This window comes from Microcebus murinus, chromosome 15 (genome assembly GCF_040939455.1).
Source record: "Microcebus murinus isolate Inina chromosome 15, M.murinus_Inina_mat1.0, whole genome shotgun sequence".
Lineage (NCBI taxonomy): Eukaryota > Metazoa > Chordata > Mammalia > Primates > Cheirogaleidae > Microcebus > Microcebus murinus.
Window position 1 is genome coordinate 2,435,445 of NC_134118.1, and position 21,203 is coordinate 2,456,647.

The 21,203-nt window shown below is 41.2% G+C and overlaps 1 protein-coding gene across 2 annotated transcripts in view; it reads right to left on the reverse strand.

The window, feature by feature from the left end:
• The window catches only part of GMDS (GDP-mannose 4,6-dehydratase), a 638,941-nt gene extending 618,072 nt beyond the window's left edge, over positions 1 to 20,869 (reverse strand). Inside the window, exon 1 of one of the 2 annotated variants that reach the window (XM_012768474.2) lies at positions 20,595 to 20,869. In XM_012768474.2, the coding sequence (XP_012623928.1) occupies positions 20,595 to 20,642 (48 nt within the window). In that variant the 5' untranslated portion in view covers positions 20,643 to 20,869. Of the gene's footprint in view, positions 1 to 7,273; positions 9,237 to 20,594 lie in introns of those variants that run through there. The other variant, XM_012768473.3, reaches the window with a different exon arrangement.
• Between the last annotated feature and the right edge of the window lie 334 nt (positions 20,870 to 21,203).

Below are 21,203 nucleotides of genomic sequence, written 5' to 3' on the forward strand. Positions count from 1 at the left end.
TTGCAGCTATTCAACTTTATGTGGAAGCAGCCAGAAAAAAGTAAACAAATGAAGAAATAAGTGTGGCCATGCCCTAATAAAACTTTATTTACAAAAACAGGTGGCAGCTAGATTTGGCCCAGGAGCTACAGTTTGTCAACCCTGCTCTACAGTATGATACACTGCATACCTACATTCCGAATCCTTTTCCTATGCAGTATATTTCCTCCAGGAATTTTACAGAGTAAATAGTCAAGAAATATTTACTGAGAGCCCACCATATTCTGACTACGCTAGGCACATAGCAATAAAATATAGTCCTTGTCCTCAAGGACTGATCTTTCTTATTCCTTCCTATCATATGAGGTCTCAATTACCAAGAAAAAAGCATTCCTTGGGCATAAAAAGCAGACTCTCTTTAAGAAAGTAAGCAAATTTCTAGCCCATATTCCAATGATAACATCAAAACTCATGAAAATCAAAACAAGACCTTAGGAACAGATTTAAAAAATCTGAGAAAAACCTAAGTTTTCTTTCCTTGAGGGTAGAGCTTATTAGAGCATGGTAGACACTAGACAAATGTTCTCAAAAAATGATGGGAGTACACTCTGGGAGGCCAAGGCAGGAAGATCACTTGAGGTCAGGAGTTCAAGACCAGAGTGAGCAAGAGCAAGACCCTCTCTCTACTAAAAATAAAAAAATTAGCTAGGTGTGGTGGTGCATGCCTGTAATCCTAGCTACTTGGGAGGATGAGGCAGGAGAATTGCTTGAGCCCAGGAGTTTGAGGTTGCTGTGAGCCAGGCTGAGGCCACAGCACTCTAGTCCAGGTGACAGAGTGAGACTCCATCTCAAAAAAAAAAAAAAAAAAAGATGATAGGAATAATTTCAAAATGAAGATGACGAAGTTTAAACTAGGTACAATTTTAAAACAAAACAAGAGAAGGCATTACAATTAATGAAAGAATTAACAGTCACTCTGTGAAAAAAATCAAAAACAAGTGATGCCATGTGTTCACACAGAAGCCAGATAAGGAAGGGAAGATTTTAAGCCAACTGAGTTGGAATCACCCAATGGGAATCACATTCATATGAATCATGGACATGGGTTCTTCTTCAGAGCTAAAAAACATCCTTCTGAGCTGAGGTTTTTTCCAGATAACTGAGACTAATGTATGAGATTAAACTTACTAAATGTTTCATCAAAGGCAAGCCTACTATACTACCCATTTTCATACATACAGTGACATATAAAATGCCTCTCTCAGGAGCAATGCTCCATTCCACCTGACTAAGCACCTGACTCATCATTTTGTTCTTCAAGTGAAAAGAAAACAGGGATCCAAAGCTAAAGCTCCCCATAGAGATGCATGGAGAAATAGGAGGAAAACTGGTCTATGTTGTCAAACTGGTAAGTTTCAATAACACCGCAAGTGGTGTTGGGAGGCAATTCTCCATGAGTCTCTCCCATTTCTGTATGTCTTATGAGCAGATGCACTGATAGCTTTTGTTCGCTACTACTTTTTCAGTGCAGGGTATCTACAAACTAGACAGCCTTTTAAGATAGAAATAGTCTCTCTCTGGAGCAGAGGGAAGACTAGTTTGCTATCCCAAATAATAAGGATAATGTCTCCTTCAAAGCAAAGGCTGGGCAGGTTTACTAGCAGCCCCTTATGAAAGATTAGAGTTTCCTAATCTCAGGTTTTCTCAGCTGTGATGCATACATACCCACTGCATGGGCAACATCACCTAGGCCCAACACTGTGTTGCCTCTAGGGACCGACCCTGGGTGGCAAGAGAATGCTATCAAACAGAATCATGGGAAGTGTCAGCAACATGAAGAAATCCACACTGCCTGCTGTGCTGTGAGTAAAGTCCTTTGTGTCTGGCCCAGGAGCAGGAGCGTTGTCTTCTGTCATCATTCATAGAAGTGTAGATTAACTTATTAATTAGCCTGCAGTTAGTCTTTCTCCTTAACTGGGTCTGCTCCAATAGGAACACATTCCACACTTGCATTTTGACCTGCAAGTCTCTTGCAACCAGATTGCATTATGAGATTCCACTGTAAACTATAATAAATATGTTCATGTTTATCAATACTGATCACCAAAAACTACTACTAGCACTTTCATATACTTGCAAAATTCCAATTCACCACTTTTAAACAACAGGTGTAAAAATACAGTTTGAACAAAGGAATACTGAAAAACCAACGTCTTTGGTGAAAGGTTATACGAATAGAGTACCCTTCTAAAAATCATAGGAAATCATGTTTTAATTTTAAAAGATTGCTGAAGGTTCCAATTAGAGGCTTTTTCACTCTGCATTAAGGAACATTTTTCTGTTAAACATGACCAAGCAATTCATTTCACATTATAATCAAACCCAGTGCTCAAGCATAACATAGATATAACATGACCAAGCTTAGGTGATTCATTTTCCAAGTGTAATTAGTGGGTATAAATAAATACTCTCTCTATAATATCTAGCAAATACATCTTTTAATCTTAAATTTAAAAAAAAAAAAACATTAATACGAAGGTCTGAGAAAGGATTCCCCTAAAATTCACATGTTGTAAATTTTTTAAAAGGCAAATATGAACAGTTTGAAAAAACAAGGCAAACACCCTAACTTCAATTCTATGTAATTCTGTTTGACATAACTGAATGCCAAAATAATATCCTGGAAAGCTGAGTCATTTCAACAAGTGAATTTATATAAACAATTGGGTTACTACTTATGGTAAGTAAGGCACAAGATTTGGCAGGAAAACTGCTTACTGGCTTGCCAAGGACTAGGTTTGGCACACTGGTGCCTCACTCCCAAGAATATTGCTGATAATCAGCTTTCTATCCTACAGTCTCCAAAATTAGAATAATCTTGAGTTAACTATTCCGTTTCTCACATTCCCTATACTTACCTTATCACAAATGTTCTCTTTGATTCCCTTTCCTTCTCCACAACCACATTTGTTTGCATCCTTCATCTCATATCCTCAAAATTACAAAAGCTGTTCTTCCTGCCTTCATTCTTTTACTACTCACATTCATTTCGCATGCCTACCCTAACCGCACTCCCCAAACACTCCTCCATCCTTTTCTCATTCCTCTCCAACCTGAGAACTCACTATACATTATAAATAATAAGAACTATCATTTTATAAAAAGTATTTGCCAGGCATGGTGCTAGGCCTTATTATAATCATCATTTCTAATCCACACTTCAATTTGTAATGTAAGCATAATAAACTTCACTTTAAAGAAGAGTAAATGAAAGGTTCAAGGTGATTTAAGGAGCTTACCTAGGGCACCCAGCTAGTAAGTGGCAGACGTTCTTTAAAGCACTTATTTTTGAGAGCAGGACTTAAGTTCAGGTTTCAGCCTGAGCCAAGGCTACTGTTTGCTACATAGGGTGTCTGACTCCATTCAGTTTATTTTATCAAGTTCAAACACCTCTATCTGATTTTTCCAGGCCTTCTATGACTAGCTAAACAAAAAATTGATCTATCAGTGGACCTTCCCACTACATTATGCCGTCACAACAAGATGACAGTTCATCAAATGAATTTCTGCTTAGGCTATGATTCACTTGTATATACATAAGTTATATATGTGACCGTGAACTAGAAATAAAATCCTAAGCCCTCTGCTAACTAAATGGACCCCTCTTGGCCAAGGGGACCACAGAAACACCTTAAAATTAAGTTCTCAGCCATGATGGGATGAGAGAGATAAAATACAATTACATGCATGATTTCCCCTCATAAATATTCATGACCCCTCCTATAGCTTGTTGAATATGTATATTTGACCACCCACTCAGTATAAAATCCTGTTCCCTTTTGTCTCTTCTTTGAAGCCCATGTACCTGGCATCTGGCAGATGCTCTGTTTCCCAACCTGTTGGAATGGCCGCCCAGCAGGTTGCTACCGTTTATGAAAAATAAAGTTCTCCTTTTTGCAAAATATAAACCTGCATAATTTTTTTTTTTTTTTTTTTTAGTTAACATGATCAAATCATTGGTAAGGCCTCCAATGCAAATAAATGTTAAGGGAAAGAAATATAGTTTGTATGACAGGAAACTAAGAATGAAAACAGTAATATCTTTAATCAGCCTTCACTAAATAAAGGACTATGCAAACAATTTCTATGTCTAAAAGAAGAATAAAGTAGCACATAGGCAGTCCTACAAAAAGGCTTCCTCATTAGCCCTTTTAACAAAATGCCATTTATTACCAAAAGCTTTCATGAGAAGAGATGCTCAACTAATCTGTTGAATTAATGGTTTTGTGGAACATTTTTATTTAAGGGCAGATCTTTCTATAATGCAGTAATCAACATACTGTATCATTACCTAACTACTTACCCCCACAGACTATCAAATCCATGAAGACAAAAACTATGTCTTTCTTTTTCATCGCTATACCCTAGTCCCTAGCTTTAGCACATAGTCAATTTCAACAAATATTTGCTGAATGAATAAAACTTCAACTATATAAACCCCAGGCTCAAAATACAAATGTTTATATACTTTTAATATTTCTACCAAAAAAATAACAAGAATAAAAATATACTTCCTCTTTCCTAATTACCCTGATTTGATCATTACACATTATATGCATGTATCAAAATATCTCATGTATCTTATAAATATGTATAATTATGTATTAATTTAAAAAATCCTTCCTCACCAAAAAATCATTTCATTCATTTATGTCCTAAAAAAAAATGAACAGCTCAAACTTTTCACTCTAACCTTACAAACTCTGACAAAATACAACTCATTGGTGAATTTCTTCTTTAGTTTACACACTTAATTTTAAACTCAATGGAGTTAATAGTTCATTGGTTTTGTTAAAAAAAATTATCCTATTGGCCTTTTATTTAAATGATTTATATTAAATGATTGTACTGCTGAGATATAAACTTATTTATATAATTTTTTATTTTACACATAAGCAATTATTGTTCAGCATACAATCGTAAAGTCACACCACTTTAGACTCAGAGTGGACCTAAGGAATCACTGGGTAAATTCCTTTATATCACAAGTTAAGAAACAGACTCAAAAAAATTTCAGGTGTTAAATCAACCTCTGATTCTCAGTCCAGAGCTCTTTCAATTAATTACATGTGATGTAAAGACATAAAAGACTTCCCACCACACAATAATCTTTGATCAAAGTAGAACAATACTCCAGACAGCTCTCTCATCTCCAATAATGCCAACCCTTTTATCCCAGGACTGCAAATCCCAGCAAGGAAGATTTAGAATGGAAGTCACTGCCCTAAATCCTCTTATATGAGAAGATAAAACCGGCTCCCAGATCTGCTTTGCACATTCAGTTCTGTAAGACTCACTGGACATCAAATCTGTTTGTCTCCGCGTACTTTATAGCCTCATGGTTGATTCCAAATACTACGCAACTGCTCCTAGATGATAGACTCCCAGCTGACCTAAAAACCCAACTCATTCTCCTCCACTCCACTCCAAGACAAAATCTCAGTCTTCAGAAGTCTGCAAGATTAGTAGTCATCCACATGGGCACTCGAAAGAATTAACTAAAGGTATGACCCAAATGACACAGCAAATGAAATGCAGGCATATCATGTAGTAATTAATATAGGCTTATTTCATTACTATAATCTACCTTTCTAAAACTACAAAGAACTCTTGGAACTACTTTAGCTTTTAAATTTGATATATAATTATTTACCTCTCCTTAGAATTTATTTGTTGATGCTAATTACAAACTTAATAAAAATTAAAATTATTGAGATTTAAATTTAAAATCTGACCCTGCAAATGATGACTCAAGAGACCTTAGAGCAATAAACTTAACCTCTGTGTTCCCTAGGAATGATAGAACTGCCTCAGGGGCGCTCTGTTATTCTGTTGCTTTAAAAACTAATGCACTTTGAACAAAATGCAAAGCACTTTGTTGGGTTTTCTTTTTTTGTTTGTTTGTTTTTGTTTTGGGGGGTTTTTTTGTAGACAGAGTCTCGCTCTGTCCCTACAGTGCAGTGGCATCATCATAGCTCACAGCAACCTCAAACTCCTGGGCTCAAGTAATCCCCCTGCCTCAGCCTCCCAAGTAGCTGGGGCTACAGGCACATGCTGCCACACCCAACTAATTTTTCTATTTTTTTGTAGAGAGGAGGCTCTCTCTTTTCCTCAGGCTGGTTTCAAACTCCTGTCTTCAAGTGATCCTCCCACCTTGGCCTCCCAGAGTGCTAGGATTACAGGTGTCAGCCACCATGCCTGGCCAAAATGCAAAGCACTTTGAACAGTGCCTGGAACAAACCAAATGCTCAATACATGTTAGTTATTGTAATCTTTCACCATTATAACCACCATCATCGTGTCACTAGAACATCGATGTCACAGGATGGTGATTTTAGTCTGTTTTGTTCCCTGATATCCCCCAGTGCCTGACACATAGTTGGCACTCAGACATTTGTTAAATGAATTAATTATGATTAATAATATTTCTATTATTAAGAGGATAATTTTACCAAAATGTGATATCCTCTGGAAGAAAAGTTAAATTTAGCATTAAAAAACATTGCTGCCTAGAAATTTATGAGAGGTGAGAAATAAAGAACTGCTAGTAGCCCAAATGCAATGTTTATTAGAAGAGGGAAGGCCCCCACAAGGCAAGGAAGCATCTCTTCAAATTGAACTAACCTACAAACCCCACTCTACAGAGAGCGTAAGCACTAGAGAAAGGAAGTAACAGCAAGCACCCAAATCTGGGGTGGCTCACTCAGATCCGTGTGCAGGTGGGAGCAGGCTCGTTGAGAACAATTTGTAGTGGCTACACAATGAAGTACCAGCCTCTCACCTGCCTCTCTCCACCACACTAGAACTCCAACTGTCCATGAGCTCTCAGGACTCGGGCAGGCTCTCCAGGAATAACTTTCATCCACCTAACCACCCCTGAGGATCACATAAATTGGCTACTGGTTCTTGATCTTCTGCCAGAAGCAGCAGAAGTTTATGGACAAGGAAAGGTACTTTGCTCTAACCATTTTTATCTCTTAATTGTAAGAACCCTCAAAGGAGAACTGAGAAAAATGCTGAGGCTTCATCAAGCCTCACAGAAAAAAGCCCTCCACTTCCCTGGTTCACCCTTATTCCAGACTTCTACTAAGACATACACAGGCTAACCATGTGAACATCACCCAATGGCATACTAAAGCACTTCTCAAACAGAGCAGCCTTTAACATATTTCTTGAGAGCAGCATATTTCTTGAGAGCAGCAAACTGCTACAGTTTGAACACAAACGGACTCACCAGCAGAGCTAGTTTGACTTGACCCAGGAAAGACGGTCCTAAGAAAAAGCTAGCATGTCCAAGGTCCTTTGGTGAATTTGAAGTTCTCCAAGTTGTGATTTCCTCATCCGATATAACATAGACAGTAAAAATGCATACCACTTGGGTGACGGAAGACGATTTATACAAAGTACTTGGCATACTGCCTGGTACACAGTGATCATTCTGTAAGTGTCAGAAACTTTTCTTCTGTGCCCACTCTTCAAATAATTATTTACCAAGTATTCAGAATCCTGGTTAAAGACAAACATTTTGCCTCACCCCTTACACCTCATTTTTTACATGGAATCACAGCCAAATTATTCTGGTTTACCTATGTTTAGTGATCGCTTTTGTCTAACAAAGATTCAGGAAAGGCTGCTTCAAAGGATAGGCAAGTTAAGGACTCTGCACCTCAAAGAAAGCCCCTCAGAATCACAAGGACATTAGGAGAGTGCTTTTAGTCCACCTGAGAAATCAAGTCAGTAACTAGTAAAATTCAGCCTCAATTTCAGCAGTGGAGTCCTGAAGTCAAACATGGAGATACACAGCCCTGGGTGTCCTTAAATCGTGAGTGGACGTAGCAGCACTCAAACAACTGTAGAGGAATTGGAGGCAAACTACCAGGCAAGGACAGCACATGGCCTTGAATGAATGTGAATGTTGAAGTGTTCTCCACAGTTAAGCCCTTTCTTTAGTCCCTATAACCTTGCTATTTTTCCTCTCTAAATCAAACACTGAAAATTCCCAATTACTTTAAGTCCCTCAATCTTTTCAAACTGTAAATATTTTGTTAAAATAAGATGCTAAAGTTTATATAAAGTCAACATAAAGTTAGTTTTTCTTTGAATATTGAAATAGAGTCAACTGCCTTATTCAGATGTTCATTTGCTATTCAACATTATAAAATACTATAATGTACAGTTACTAATACAGATAGTCTTTTACTCCAATTCTTCTGGTTCACAGCAGTCTCTCTTTCTTGTTGTTAGTGTGGGACAGTGATCAGAGTCCTAAAATGAAAAGACCAATAACCTAGCAGACAAGAGTCTGGGGATCTAATGCTAACTCTAGCACTAACTTGCTAAATAACCTAGGGAAATCATACCTTCTCAGTCTCCTTCCCTCCTCTGTATAACAACCGTAATGTGACTCTATTTCTAAAATCACAGTCTGTATGCCAAGGGAATATTTTTTAAATTCTGTGGTTAATGTGAGTACAAAAACAGTAGGAAATCAAATAAAACTGGATGTGTTTTTTTTTTCTTAAATGTGTACATCCAAGTCCCTTAAATCTGAAGTTATAACAAATCATTTCATTCCCTAAACTTCAACTTCTCTGTCAAGTACATACTATCCAAGTCTCCCCAGTATCCTGACAATGTCTCGCTTCTACCCAACCAACAAGGATTGCATCGTAACATTTTATTCCATCATTATAGACTTGTGTAACAGGGAATTTCCCAGCAAGTTTTCTGCAAGAGAATAAACATTAGTAACTATGGACTAATTTAATTAACAAATATTTCAAGTACCTAGCCTGTACCAGTCATCCCAGATACCAAAATAGGTAAGTGACAATTTTTCCTATGTCCAAAGAGTCACAATCCTGTAAAGAAATAGCATGGGTACCATCACTCCCATCCCTCTTTCAAGCAGACATCACTAATTGATCATGGGCCTCTTTCCCTTGAATTGGATACAGCCTTGGTGCCAGGATTCCATGTACCCATTATCAGTCAAATGGGTTGTTTGCTAGATCTCATTTCCCTAATGTCCATCTACACAAGTGATTTTTCTGATACCTACATTGGAATATAGAAATTTCTGGAAAACTGAATATGTATTAGAAAGTTAAAACCACTGAAACCATATGGAAATGTCCCTGTCTTCTATTATAATTCAATTGAAGCATTATTTAAAGAGGTTAAGGAGAACTGTGGAAGTATAGTACTTCCTAGCAATTCTCAATTACCATTTTCTCACAATCTAAATTAATTCATAAAAAAAGAAGAGGAAGCTTGTGTGAACCACCTAAGTCTAATGAACCAGGTTATCCATTTTACATGCGCTCTCTTTAAAGGCCAGTGTTGTTTCATGGCAGCTGGAATATGCTGAAAAGAAACTTATAAAATTAGTGACAATAAAAAATAAGGCCATCAAAATGAAATCTTGAAATAAAATATTAATAATGGCTTAAATAACCTGACCTTGAGAAATCAAAAAGTCCATCTCGGGGGCGGAGCAAGATGGCGGACGAATAACACCGCCAGACAGAGGGTCTCTGCAGAAAAGACCGATTCTAGCAGAAACTAGAGGAAAGAAGCAAGAAGACGAGCATACAGCGGACAAGGGCCGGAAGGAGGGGTACCTGAGACCCCGGGAGACTCCACGGGAGGAGGCTGCGGAGGAGAACTGGAGGCTGAGACCACCGGAGCAGCCCGGAGACCAGCGGCAAGGGTAGGTGGACCTGCTGTTTCCCCTCCCCTGCATTCGGGACTGCTGGTGGGCTCCCCAGCGGGTGGAGAGACCTGCGGACATCAGCCCAGAGACTGCCGCCGCCTGCCAACGGTGAGCCTGTAGCAGACGTGGCACCAGGTTCCCAACTTCCTCCGGGCACCTCCGTGTGCACAGACCCAAGCCGCGCGGCAGGCGCCATATTGCCTCCTCCTCCCCTCCGCCGACCCTACCCGCGGCTGCCCAGAGAGACAATACAGCCACCAGCCGGAGGCACCTCCAGGGAACAGGACCTTCCCGTTTGGGACCCCGCCCGCCCTTCCAGGTGCTGCTGGCACCGTGTTCCCAGGAAAACGGTGCCGACTCAGAGGCTGAGAGACATAGACCCAGCTTGGGCTCCCTGTGGGTGAATTAGGACCGGAAATCCTCTCCCTGGTGGGAATACAGTTTGAACTCTGGGACCCAGAGGTCGGACCTGCAGACCAGATCCCCTGCACCGAGGGCTAGCATTGCCCAGGGCACAGAAGGGTTATATGTGAACAGCCTACTGAGGTCTGTGTGCCTCCAGGGGCGGATCGGGTCCTAGAGGGCAACCCTCCTCCCAGGAGGAGGCCATGCGCCCAACCCAGGTGGCGTTCCTGTGCAGGGAATCTCCCCGCCGGCATCACAGTCCGGGGAGGCCTGGTGGCTTGTGGTCTGGCCTGCTGGCAGAGGCCCAGGAGTAGCTGCGGAGTTGGGGAGGGTGGAAAGAAGCAAAGCCTGCTGCAGACTGCGGGTCTCAGACAGCCCCACCCCCACACCCAGACTTTCTGGCTGAGCAGGATCATTCCAGCCCCACCCTGACAGCTCTCCCTGGAAGCAGAGAACAGAACTTTGACCCCTGCTAACGGCCTGAGGGCAGGCTTACAAAACCCAGCTCCGCCCAGAACAAGAGCTGATAACAGGACTCAAAATCAACACCATAGCCTGTTCCTCCAAGCAAACGCCACCTACTGACAGGGACGGCATCTTGCACAGCCTTTCCACGGCACCCACTGACTCAATATACAGGGAGTGGTCCAATTTCACCCACAGGCACCACCTAACGCCTCAGAAACTAAAAAAGGTGTGTGAATACCCAAACAATAACCTAAGGAAAGAAACAACAACTGATCGACATGGGAAGAAATCAGAGAAAGAACTCAGGAAATATGAAGAACCAAACGGAAAACACACCCCCAAAGAGGAGCACCAGCCCCCTAGAAACGGACACCGACCAAAATCAGGCAACCAATATGACAGAAGAGGAATTTCGTATGTGGAACATAAGAACACTCACCCAGCTGCAACAACAACTCAATAACCAACACCAAGAAACCACAAAAAATCTCCACGATATGAGAAAAGAAATAGACACATTGAAGAAAAGTGTAGCCGAACTCCTGGAAATGAAGAATCAATTCAAGGAACTACAAAATACAGTGGAAAGTCTCAAGAACAGGGTAGATGAAACAGAAGAAAGAATCTCAGAGCTTGAAGATAACACCCTCCAATTAAATAAATCAGTCACAGAAATAGAGCAGAAAAACAAGAGAAAAGAGCAAAGCCTACAAGAGCTGTGGGATTATGTGAAGAAACCTAATGTGAGGGTCATAGGGTTACAAGAAGGGGAAGAAGACAACACTCAAGGGTTGGACAAGCTGTTTGAAGATATAGTAGAGGAAAATTTCCCAGGCCTTGCTCAAAATCTCGATATACAAGTTCAAGAAGCCCAGAGGACCCCTGGGAGATTCAATGCAAACAGGAAGACATCACGTCATGCAGTCATTAGACTGACCAAAATATCAACTAAAGAGGCCCTTCTAAGAGCTGTAAGACAAAAGAAGCAAGTGACATACAAGGGAAAGCCAATTCGAATAACATCAGACTTCTCTAATGAGACTTTACAAGCAAGGAGAGACTGGGGCCCCATTCTCACTCTTTTGAAACAAAACAATGCCCAGCCTAGAATATTATTCCCTGCAAAACTAAGCTTCATATATGAAGGAGAAATAAAAACATTCTCAGACAAGCAAAGGCTCAGAGAATTCACCAAGACAAGACCAGCCCTACAAGAAGTACTTAAAACAGCGTTATGCACGGAACATCATAATAATAACCCACGGATATAAAAACAACCAAAACCCAAAGATATTAAAGGCCAGATATTACAATGGCTCAAGACAGAAATCATAGCAACAACACCCAACCCAACAGAATGATCAGTAATCTACCTTACCTATCAGTTCTCTCAATAAATGTGAATGGCTTAAACTCTCCACTCAAGAGACATAGGCTGGCTGAATGGATAAGAAAATACAGGCCAAGTATATGCTGTCTTCAGGAAACACATTTAACCTGCAAGGATGCACATAGACTAAAAATAAAAGGGTGGAGATCAATATTCCAAGCAAATAGAAGCCAAAAGAAGGCTGGTGTGGCAGTTCTAATTTCAGATGATTTAGTTTTTAAACCAACAAAAGTAGTAAAAGACAAAGAGGGTCATTATATAATGGTGAAGGGCACAGTCCAACAAGAAGAGATAACAATTTTAAATATATATGCACCCAACTTAGGTGCACCCAGATTCATAAAGCAAACCTTACTGGAGCTAAGCAAATGGATTAATAGCAACTCCATAATAGCCGGGGATTTCAATACCCCACTGACGGCACGAGACAGATCCTCCAAACAGAAAATTAATAAAGAAATAATGGACTTAAACAAAACTCTAGAACAATTGGGTCTGACAGACATCTACAGAACATTCTACCCAAAATCCACTGACTATACGTTCTTCTCATCAGCTCACGGGACATTCTCTAAGATTGACCATATCCTAGGACACAAAGAAAATCTCAAGAAATTTAAAAAAATAGAAATCATACCATGTACCTTCTCAGATCACAGTGGAATAAAACTAGAAATCAACCCTAACAGAAACTCACATTTCTACACAAAAACGTGGAAATTAAACAACCTCCTACTAAATGATTACTTCGTAAATGAAGAAATCAAGACGGAAATAAAAAACTTCTATGAAGAAAACGACAATGGAGAGACAAGTTATCAACTCCTCTGGGACACAGCTAAAGCAGTTCTAAGAGGAAAGTTTATCTCCATAAATGCCTATAACCAAAAGGCAAGAAGATCACAAATAGACAATCTAATGAAACGACTCAAAGAGCTGGAAAAAGAAGAACAGACCAACCCCAAACCCAGCAGAAGAAGTGAAATCAACAAGATCAAATCAGAACTAAATGAAATTGAAAACAGGAAAGCTATTCAGGAGATTAATAAAACAAAAAGTTGGTTCTTTGAAAAAATAAACAAGATTGACACGCCATTGGCTAAGCTAACGAAAAGCAGAAAAGAGAAATCTCTAATAAGCTCCATCAGGAATAAAAAAGGAGATATCACAACTGATCCCAAAGAGATACAAGATACAATTTATGAATACTACAAAAATCTTTATGCACACAAACTGGAAAATGTGGAGGAAATGGACAAATTTCTAGAAACACACAGCCTCCCTAGGCTCAACCAGGAAGAAATAGATTCCCTGAACAGACCAATCTCAACAGCTGAAATAGAAACAGCAATTAAAAATCTCCCTAAAAAGAAAAGTCCCGGTCCAGATGGCTTCACACCTGAATTTTACCATACCTATAAAGAAGAACTAGTACCTATCTTGCAGAAACTATTCCACAACATCGAGAAGAACGGTAACCTCCCCGACACCTTTTATGAAGCGAATATTACTCTGATACCAAAACCAGGAAAGGATGCAACAAAAAAAGAAAACTACAGACCAATATCCCTAATGAATATAGATGCAAAAATTTTCAACAAAATCTTAGCTAACCGAATCCAGACACTTATCAAAAAAATAATCCACCACGACCAAGTGGGCTTCATCCCAGGGATGCAGGGATGGTTCAACATACGTAAATCTATAAATGCAATTCACCACATAAACAGAAGCAAAAACAAAGACCACATGATTCTTTCAATAGATGCAGAAAAAGCTTTTGACAAAATTCCACACCCTTTCATGATACGAACACTTAAGAAAATAGGCATAGAAGGGACATACCTAAAAATGATACAAGCCATATATGACAGACCCATAGCCAACATCATACTGAATGGGGAAAGATTGAAATCATTCCCACTTAGAACTGGAACCAGACAAGGCTGCCCACTATCTCCACTTCTGTTCAACATAGTGCTGGAAGTCTTGGCTACAGCAATCAGACAGGAAAATGGAATCAAAGGTATCCAAATAGGGGCAGAAGAGATCAAACTTTCACTGTTTGCTGATGATATGATATTGTATCTAGAAAACCCCAAGGATTCAACCAAGAAACTCCTGGAACTGATCAATGAATTTAGTAAAGTCTCAGGATACAAAATTAATACACAGAAATCAGAGGCATTCATATACGCCAACAACAATCTAACTGAGAACCAAATCAAAGACTCAATTCCCTTCACAATAGCAACAAAGAAATTAAAGTACCTAGGAATATATTTAACCAAAGAGGTAAAAGACCTCTACAGGGAGAACTATGAAACACTGAGGAAGGAAATAGCAGAGGATGTAAACAGATGGAAATCCATACCATGCTCGTGGATCGGCAGACTCAATATCATCAAAATGTCTATACTACCCAAACTGATCTACAGATTCAATGCAATACCTATTAAAATCCCATCAGCATTCTTCACAGATATAGAAAAAATAATTTTACGCTTCGTATGGAACCAAAGAAGACCCCGAATATCAAGAGCAATTCTAGGCAACAAAAACAAAATGGGAGGCATTAATATGCCAGATATCAAACTATACTACAAAGCTGTAGTAATTAAAACAATATGGTATTGGCACAAAAACAGGAATATTGACCAGTGGAACAGATGTGAGAATCCTGATATAAAACCATCCTCATATAGCCATCTCATCTTTGACAAAGCAGACAAAAACATACGCTGGGGAAAAGAATCCCTCTTCAATAAATGGTGCTGGGAAAACTGGATAGCCACCTGTAGAAGGCTAAAACAGGACCCACACCTTTCACCTCTCACAAAAACCAACTCACGCTGGATAACAGACTTAAACCTAAGATATGAAACTATTAGAACTCTAGAGGAAAAAGTTGGAAACACTCTCCTAGACATCGGCCTGGGCAAAGAGTTTATGAAGAAGTCCCCAAAGGCAATCACAGCAGCAACAAAAATAAATATATGGGACATGATCAAACTACAAAGCTTCTGCACAGCCAAAGAAATAGTCATGAAAGTAAACAGACAACCTACAGAATGGGAGAAAATTTTTGCATCCTATGCATCCGATAAGGGACTGATAACTAGAATATACTTAGAACTCATGAAAATTAGGAAGAAAAAATCAAATAACCCCATTAAAAAGTGGGCAAAGGACTTGAACAGAAATTTTTCTAAAGAAGACAGAAGAATGGCCAACAAACATATGAAGAAATGCTCAACATCTCTAATCATCAGGGAAATGCAAATCAAAACCACAATGAGATATCACTTAACCCCAGTGAGAATGGCCTTTATCAAAAAATCTCCAAACAATAAATGCTGGCGTGGTTGCGGAGAGAGAGGAACACTCCTACACTGCTGGTGGGACTGCAAACTAGTTCAACCTCTGTGGAAAGCAATATGGAGATACCTTAAAGCGATACAAGTGAATCTACCATTTGATCCAGCAATCCCATTGCTGGGCATCTACCCAAATGATCCAGTGACACTCTACAAAAAAGACACCTGCACTCGAATGTTTATAGCAGCACAATTCATAATTGCAAGGCTGTGGAAACAGCCCAAGTGCCCATCAATCAAAGAATGGATTAATAAAATGTGGTATATGTACACCATGGAGTACTATTCAGCTCTAAGAAACAATGGTGATATAGGACACCTTATATTTTCCTGGTTAGAGCTGGAACCCATACTACTAAGTGAAGTATCCCAAGAATGGAAAAACAAGCACCAGATATATTCTCCAGCAAACTGGTATTAACTGAGTAGCACCTAAGTGGACACATAGGTGCTACAGTAATAGGGTATTGGGCAGGTGGGAGGGGGGAGGGGGGCGGGTATATACATACATAGTGAGTGAGATGTGCACCATCTGGGGGATGGTCATGATGGAGACTCAGACTTTTGGGGGGAGGGGGGGAAATGGGCATTTATTGAAACCTTAAAATCTGTACCCCCATAATATGCCAAAATAAAAAAAATAATTAAAAAAAAAAAAAAAAAAAGTCCATCTCTTTCATTTATATAAGACTTACCTACCTTTTGTGTCTTCAATTTGAAGACAACAAAACCTCCTCCTGACCATGACTAGCTAGTTCACTGACGAAAGCTTTGTTTTTCATTCTTCACAGTACAGAACTCCTTGAATTAGTAGTACTTGTTTAAATGCTCAACTGGATCTAAACTACTTTCTAAGAAAAATCAAGGCCTACTGACAGGTGGGAAGGACCTCATCATGTCAAATTCTTTCATATTTAAATGCCAATATTGGCCCTACTATCAAATGTGCCTGGTATTTAGAGTGTAAGACTCTCTTCCCAAGAAACAACATAAAATAACCTACAGTTCCAACTTGCCACTCGCCTGGCAGAGACCAGCTTGAGACAAAACATATTTGAAAAGGAAAAATCCACAGACACTCTAAACCATTCAACCCTCTAAAGTCTCTACCTACCAAAAAGTGTGCTTTTGCCTTTCATTAGGGAGTTATAAAAGAGCACACTAGGAAGATGTTTCTCTTGTCTTCTTTTAAAATTCTATCAACTATACTGTGTATCGTGTTGTTCTGATTTTCTTACTTAAAAGTTTAACTTTAATCCCAATGAGAGTTTAGTACTTAAAAATGTTTCATTCACCTGTCCACTATGTCTTGCTTGTCACCAAGCTCAAGCTGAATTTTATGCTCAACTAACAGCAGCTGTCCTCAGCCTTGGGATTTTAGCATACTTCTTCCATCTTTCTATTGCCTTCATTGTAGATTCCTGGGTTGTTTTGTTTTGTTTTGTTTTGTCTTTTTCACTTTTCTATGATGGTCCAATGATGTGTTTTTTATTGAGGCTACCTCAAAATCTTTTTTGGAAGTGACACAAATAATTTTCAAAATTTAATTTTCCTCCCATTATTACTATAGATTTGTCTCCATTGTCCCCTCAACCTCTCCTCTCTGTATTCCTGCATATGCTATTCAACCAGAACACAGTTCCTTCTATTTCTAGCATTCAACAACTCCTCACAGTGTCCTGAGTTTGGATGAACTACTCATTTGGCCCCTAACATTCTAACCTTTTCATATACTCTGTCTTTTCATGTACATCCTCAGCTCCTCAAAGACTGTGAGATCCTAGTGGGCAGTGAGTATTTCTTACCCATCTTTATATTACCACCAGAATCAAAACAAGCCTTGTACACTGCAAGTATGCAGTGAGGACATGCTCTGTTAATGGAAAAAGTAGTTGATACTTTTGAAAGCCCACTAGGTGAAGCCATGTGGGAGGTAAAAGATGAGATTTCTATCTTAAAGCAGTTTATGATCTGAAGGCTAAAGATACATAAAATGCCTACACAATTAACAGGGATTGAATACATGTAAATACCAAAAAGAAAAAGTTCCTGGAATAGCTTCATTGAACAAGATTAATCTGAGAATACAGAGGCTTTTAGTCAAATTAACAGGAATAAGACTTGTAAGTCCGTTCAGTCACAAATAATGACTCCAGAGATGTACAAGGCAACAGTATTCAAAGAACAGTAGGAACATTTCCAAGAGTGCAGAGAAGAAAAGCAAGAATCATTAGACAATAAAGGTGGGTATTGGGGGTGCCTAATAGAGGGCCTGGAGGCAGCAAAGCAAAGAAAGAGCCCGGGTTTCTTTAAAGATGTTTTAATAATGTTTACACATTGGAAAAGAAGTCACAATTACTGTGTAAAGAGCAGATAGGAGGGGAAAGCTAGCATAAGAAGCCTGATGGTATATACTAGAGATGCAGAGGAGATAGGACACCTAGCTGCCCTATTCTCAAGTGGGAATTTGGGACAACCCATTTAAAAGCCCATCCTGGCACAGCTGCTATGATATCCCTAAGTGCCAAAGTGGTGGCACTTGAACCTGAGACCTCTTCTTAGAGTTAAGACAATTTCTGTCTTTCTCTGTTTCATAAGGCTTATTACCACAGAGGCAGTATAACAAAATGGCCTAGAGCAGTTGCTCTGGAGTCTGACACCTGGGTTCAGATCTCAGCTCTGACACTCATCAGGTATATGACTTCAGCGAACATACTTAACCTTAATTTAGCTAAGTATAAAAGGGGATAAAAATTTTACCTGCCTCTTAGGTAGGAATATATAAAATGCTTAGCAGAGTGAGTAGCTTAGTAAGTTCTCAGCCAGTATTATTAAGAAAATGTACGGTAAGATACGTATTTTCAGACCCCTTGCATCACAGTCCGCCAGAGATCCTTGAAACCCAGGTTAGGAGGCACTGTCCTAGAAGATAAATAAAAAGCATAGAAGAGTAGTAAATTCCATCATAAACTATTTATGTAGCGGCCACAGAATTTAGCACTTTGCTAGTCAATGCAATACTGAACAAGTAAGAAAGCAATGCAGAGGGCAGATGTTGGAGGGAAGTAGGGAATACTGGAGCAGAGATTAAAAGAAGCCTGAAAGTCAAGCAGGTAAATGAAGTGGGCAGCCAAAACATTCTGGTCAGAGAGTGGTCTGCTGGGCATGGTGCTTCAGGAAGACTCCTCTGCGGCACCCTGTGGGACAGACTAGAATGGGGGGGGCCACTTCTGTACTTTTCTGGCCATTCAGCAGCAGCCAAATGACTGTTCTCAAAGGTCTAAATAAGGTTCCATCTCTAATCAGCACTGCCAACTCACATCACTGATCACTTAAATTGGTATAAGCCACACCAATACAGCACATGAACATCTTTTTTTTTTTTTTGAGACAGAGTCTCATTCTGTTGCCCAGGCTAGAATGCCGTGGCATCAGCCTAGCTCACAACAACCTCAAACTCCTGGTCTCAAGCAATCCTCCTGCCTCAGCCTCCCAAGTAGCTGGGACTACAGGCATGTGCCACCATGCCTAGCCAATTTTTTCTATATGTATTTTTAGTTGGCAAATTAATTTCTTTCTATTTTTAGAGAGATGGGGTCTCGCTCTTGTTCAGGCTGGTTTCAAACTCCTGACCTTGGGCAATCTGCCCGCTTCGGCCTCCCAGAGTGCTAGGATTATAGGCGTGAGCCTGGCTGCACATGAGCATCTTAACTAATTTCTTGATGATACTCAAAAAATCTCTACTTTCAAGAGATTATGTAAACTTAGTAAGTTTCAGGTCCAGTCTGAAATCTGAAAAAGGGAAATCATCTGCAGAAAGGTCCCCAGCATTAGAAAAGGGGAGGACTGTATGTGGGCTCCTGACCTATCTCACTGCCTGAATTCAAGGGCTCTCCTCCTCAACCTCAGATCCTTGCCCTACCCACTTCTCTTATCAGTTTTCAAACACTTGCCTACTGTAATTACTTTAAACAATGCAAGATGCATGAATAACCAGAAATTAATCATGTATTCAGTAGTTGAAATTGTCTGTCCAATATTTATTCTGTGACTGTGTGTCTGGCCAATTTCAACTTCTTCTTTTTTAAATGTGGAGAGCTTTGAGAGCAGAGCTTCATTCCCAACCAGACACTTCCTAGCTGTTAGACCTCAAGCAAATCAAACTCTCATGCCTCAGTTTTCACATCTATAAAGTGGAGATAATGAAAGTATCCCCTCAAAGAGTTTGTTGTAAGAACTAAATGACTTAATATTTGTTAAATGACTGGAATATAATAAGCCCAAAATGTATTAGCTATTATCATCTTTCAGTGTTATATTGGCCACTACCAAGAGACAGCCAGGGGCATATACATCACATCAAATTTTTTCTACAGCAATACGTTTGCATGATTATTTCATCACCACTGAATCTAAAACTTGGTAAGAGAGAGCTGTACGGCCCTCCCTACTGCAATGCCTCTAAGAGATGACTGCCACAAGCTAACCATGCTTAGCCTGCGACCTGGGGTTCCAACATTCAGGACAGCTACTCCTGATTACTCGAGGAACTCCTTTCTTTGGAAATGGAGCCCTACCCTCACTTCTGGAGTGGTTTGTCAGATACACTTCAAAATGTGTGAACATTAATCTCAGAAGTTCGTGGCATTAAAAAAAAATTGTGAGGTATTTTTCCCCCCACACATTTCCTAGTTGGTGACTCCACAGCACTACTTTCTTTTTTTTCCTCTTTTCTATCTGGAAATCTGGTGAGGGGAAACGAAAACAGCAAGGCACCCCTTTCCTGCTTCCTAGGCATTAGCAGGTAAGCGACCCTTGCGTGAGATAATCAACAGGATCCCACACACACATTCACCAACAACCGGGCGCTAGGATCCTGCGAAGAGGAAATTCCAAGTGCACCCTCAGGGAAGAACCCAGCGCTGCGGTCACCTGATGGCCACATGAAATAGGTAGTCCTGCCCAGGTGAACAGACCACATGCCGCGCAAAACACACGCTCAGACCCCCCAGAGAAAGACCAGAAGCATTCACTGCAGGCGGCACACTCCCCCGGCCACATTTTCTGTCCGACCTCCCGGCAGCAGACACCTTCCGGGACACCCAGAGCGCAGCTCCTGCAGGCAGAGGCAGCCCGAACGGAGAGCGGGACACGTGCCCGGGAGGCGGCAGGCCTAGCTCGCCCCCTCCTCCGCACTCACCTGGCCGGTGATGCCAGTGATGAGCGCCACCTTCCTGGGCTTGTCCATCTCGCCGTCCCCGGAGCCCCGGGCGCTCGGGCAGCGTGCCGGCGCGTGTGCCAAGTCCCGGCAGTGGCGCGCGGCCGCGGCGGGCGGAGCGGAGTGCGGGCGGCGGCGCCGGCAGGAACGTGGGGGTGTGCCGCGCGGGAGCCGCCTCGCCAGGCTGCAGGCAGAGGAAGAGCGCGCGGCGGGGCTAGCGCCACAGGCTGACAGGGGTGCGCGGAGACCGCGCGGGGCGGGCCGGGGGCGGGGCGAGCGGGCGCAGCGGCCGGCGGCAGGGCTGCTGCCTGGCTGGCGCCGCGTCATCGCGTCAGCCGGCGACGCTGCGGCGGCGCCCGCGGCAGGCCCCGCCCCCCGGGGCGGCCGTGCGAGAGGGGCGGGGCCTGCCGCTGTCGCGGCCCGGGCGGCTCCGCCGCCTGAGGGAGAAGGAAGGGTACTGGGCTTGGCGCCACCTCCCCACAGCCCTACCCTCGCTTCTCTCTTGGCTGGGCTGAGGGCGGGCCATGGTGGCCTCCATGTCCTCCCCTGCGCCCTCCCAAATCTCCCAGGAATCCTAATGTCACCCGCGGA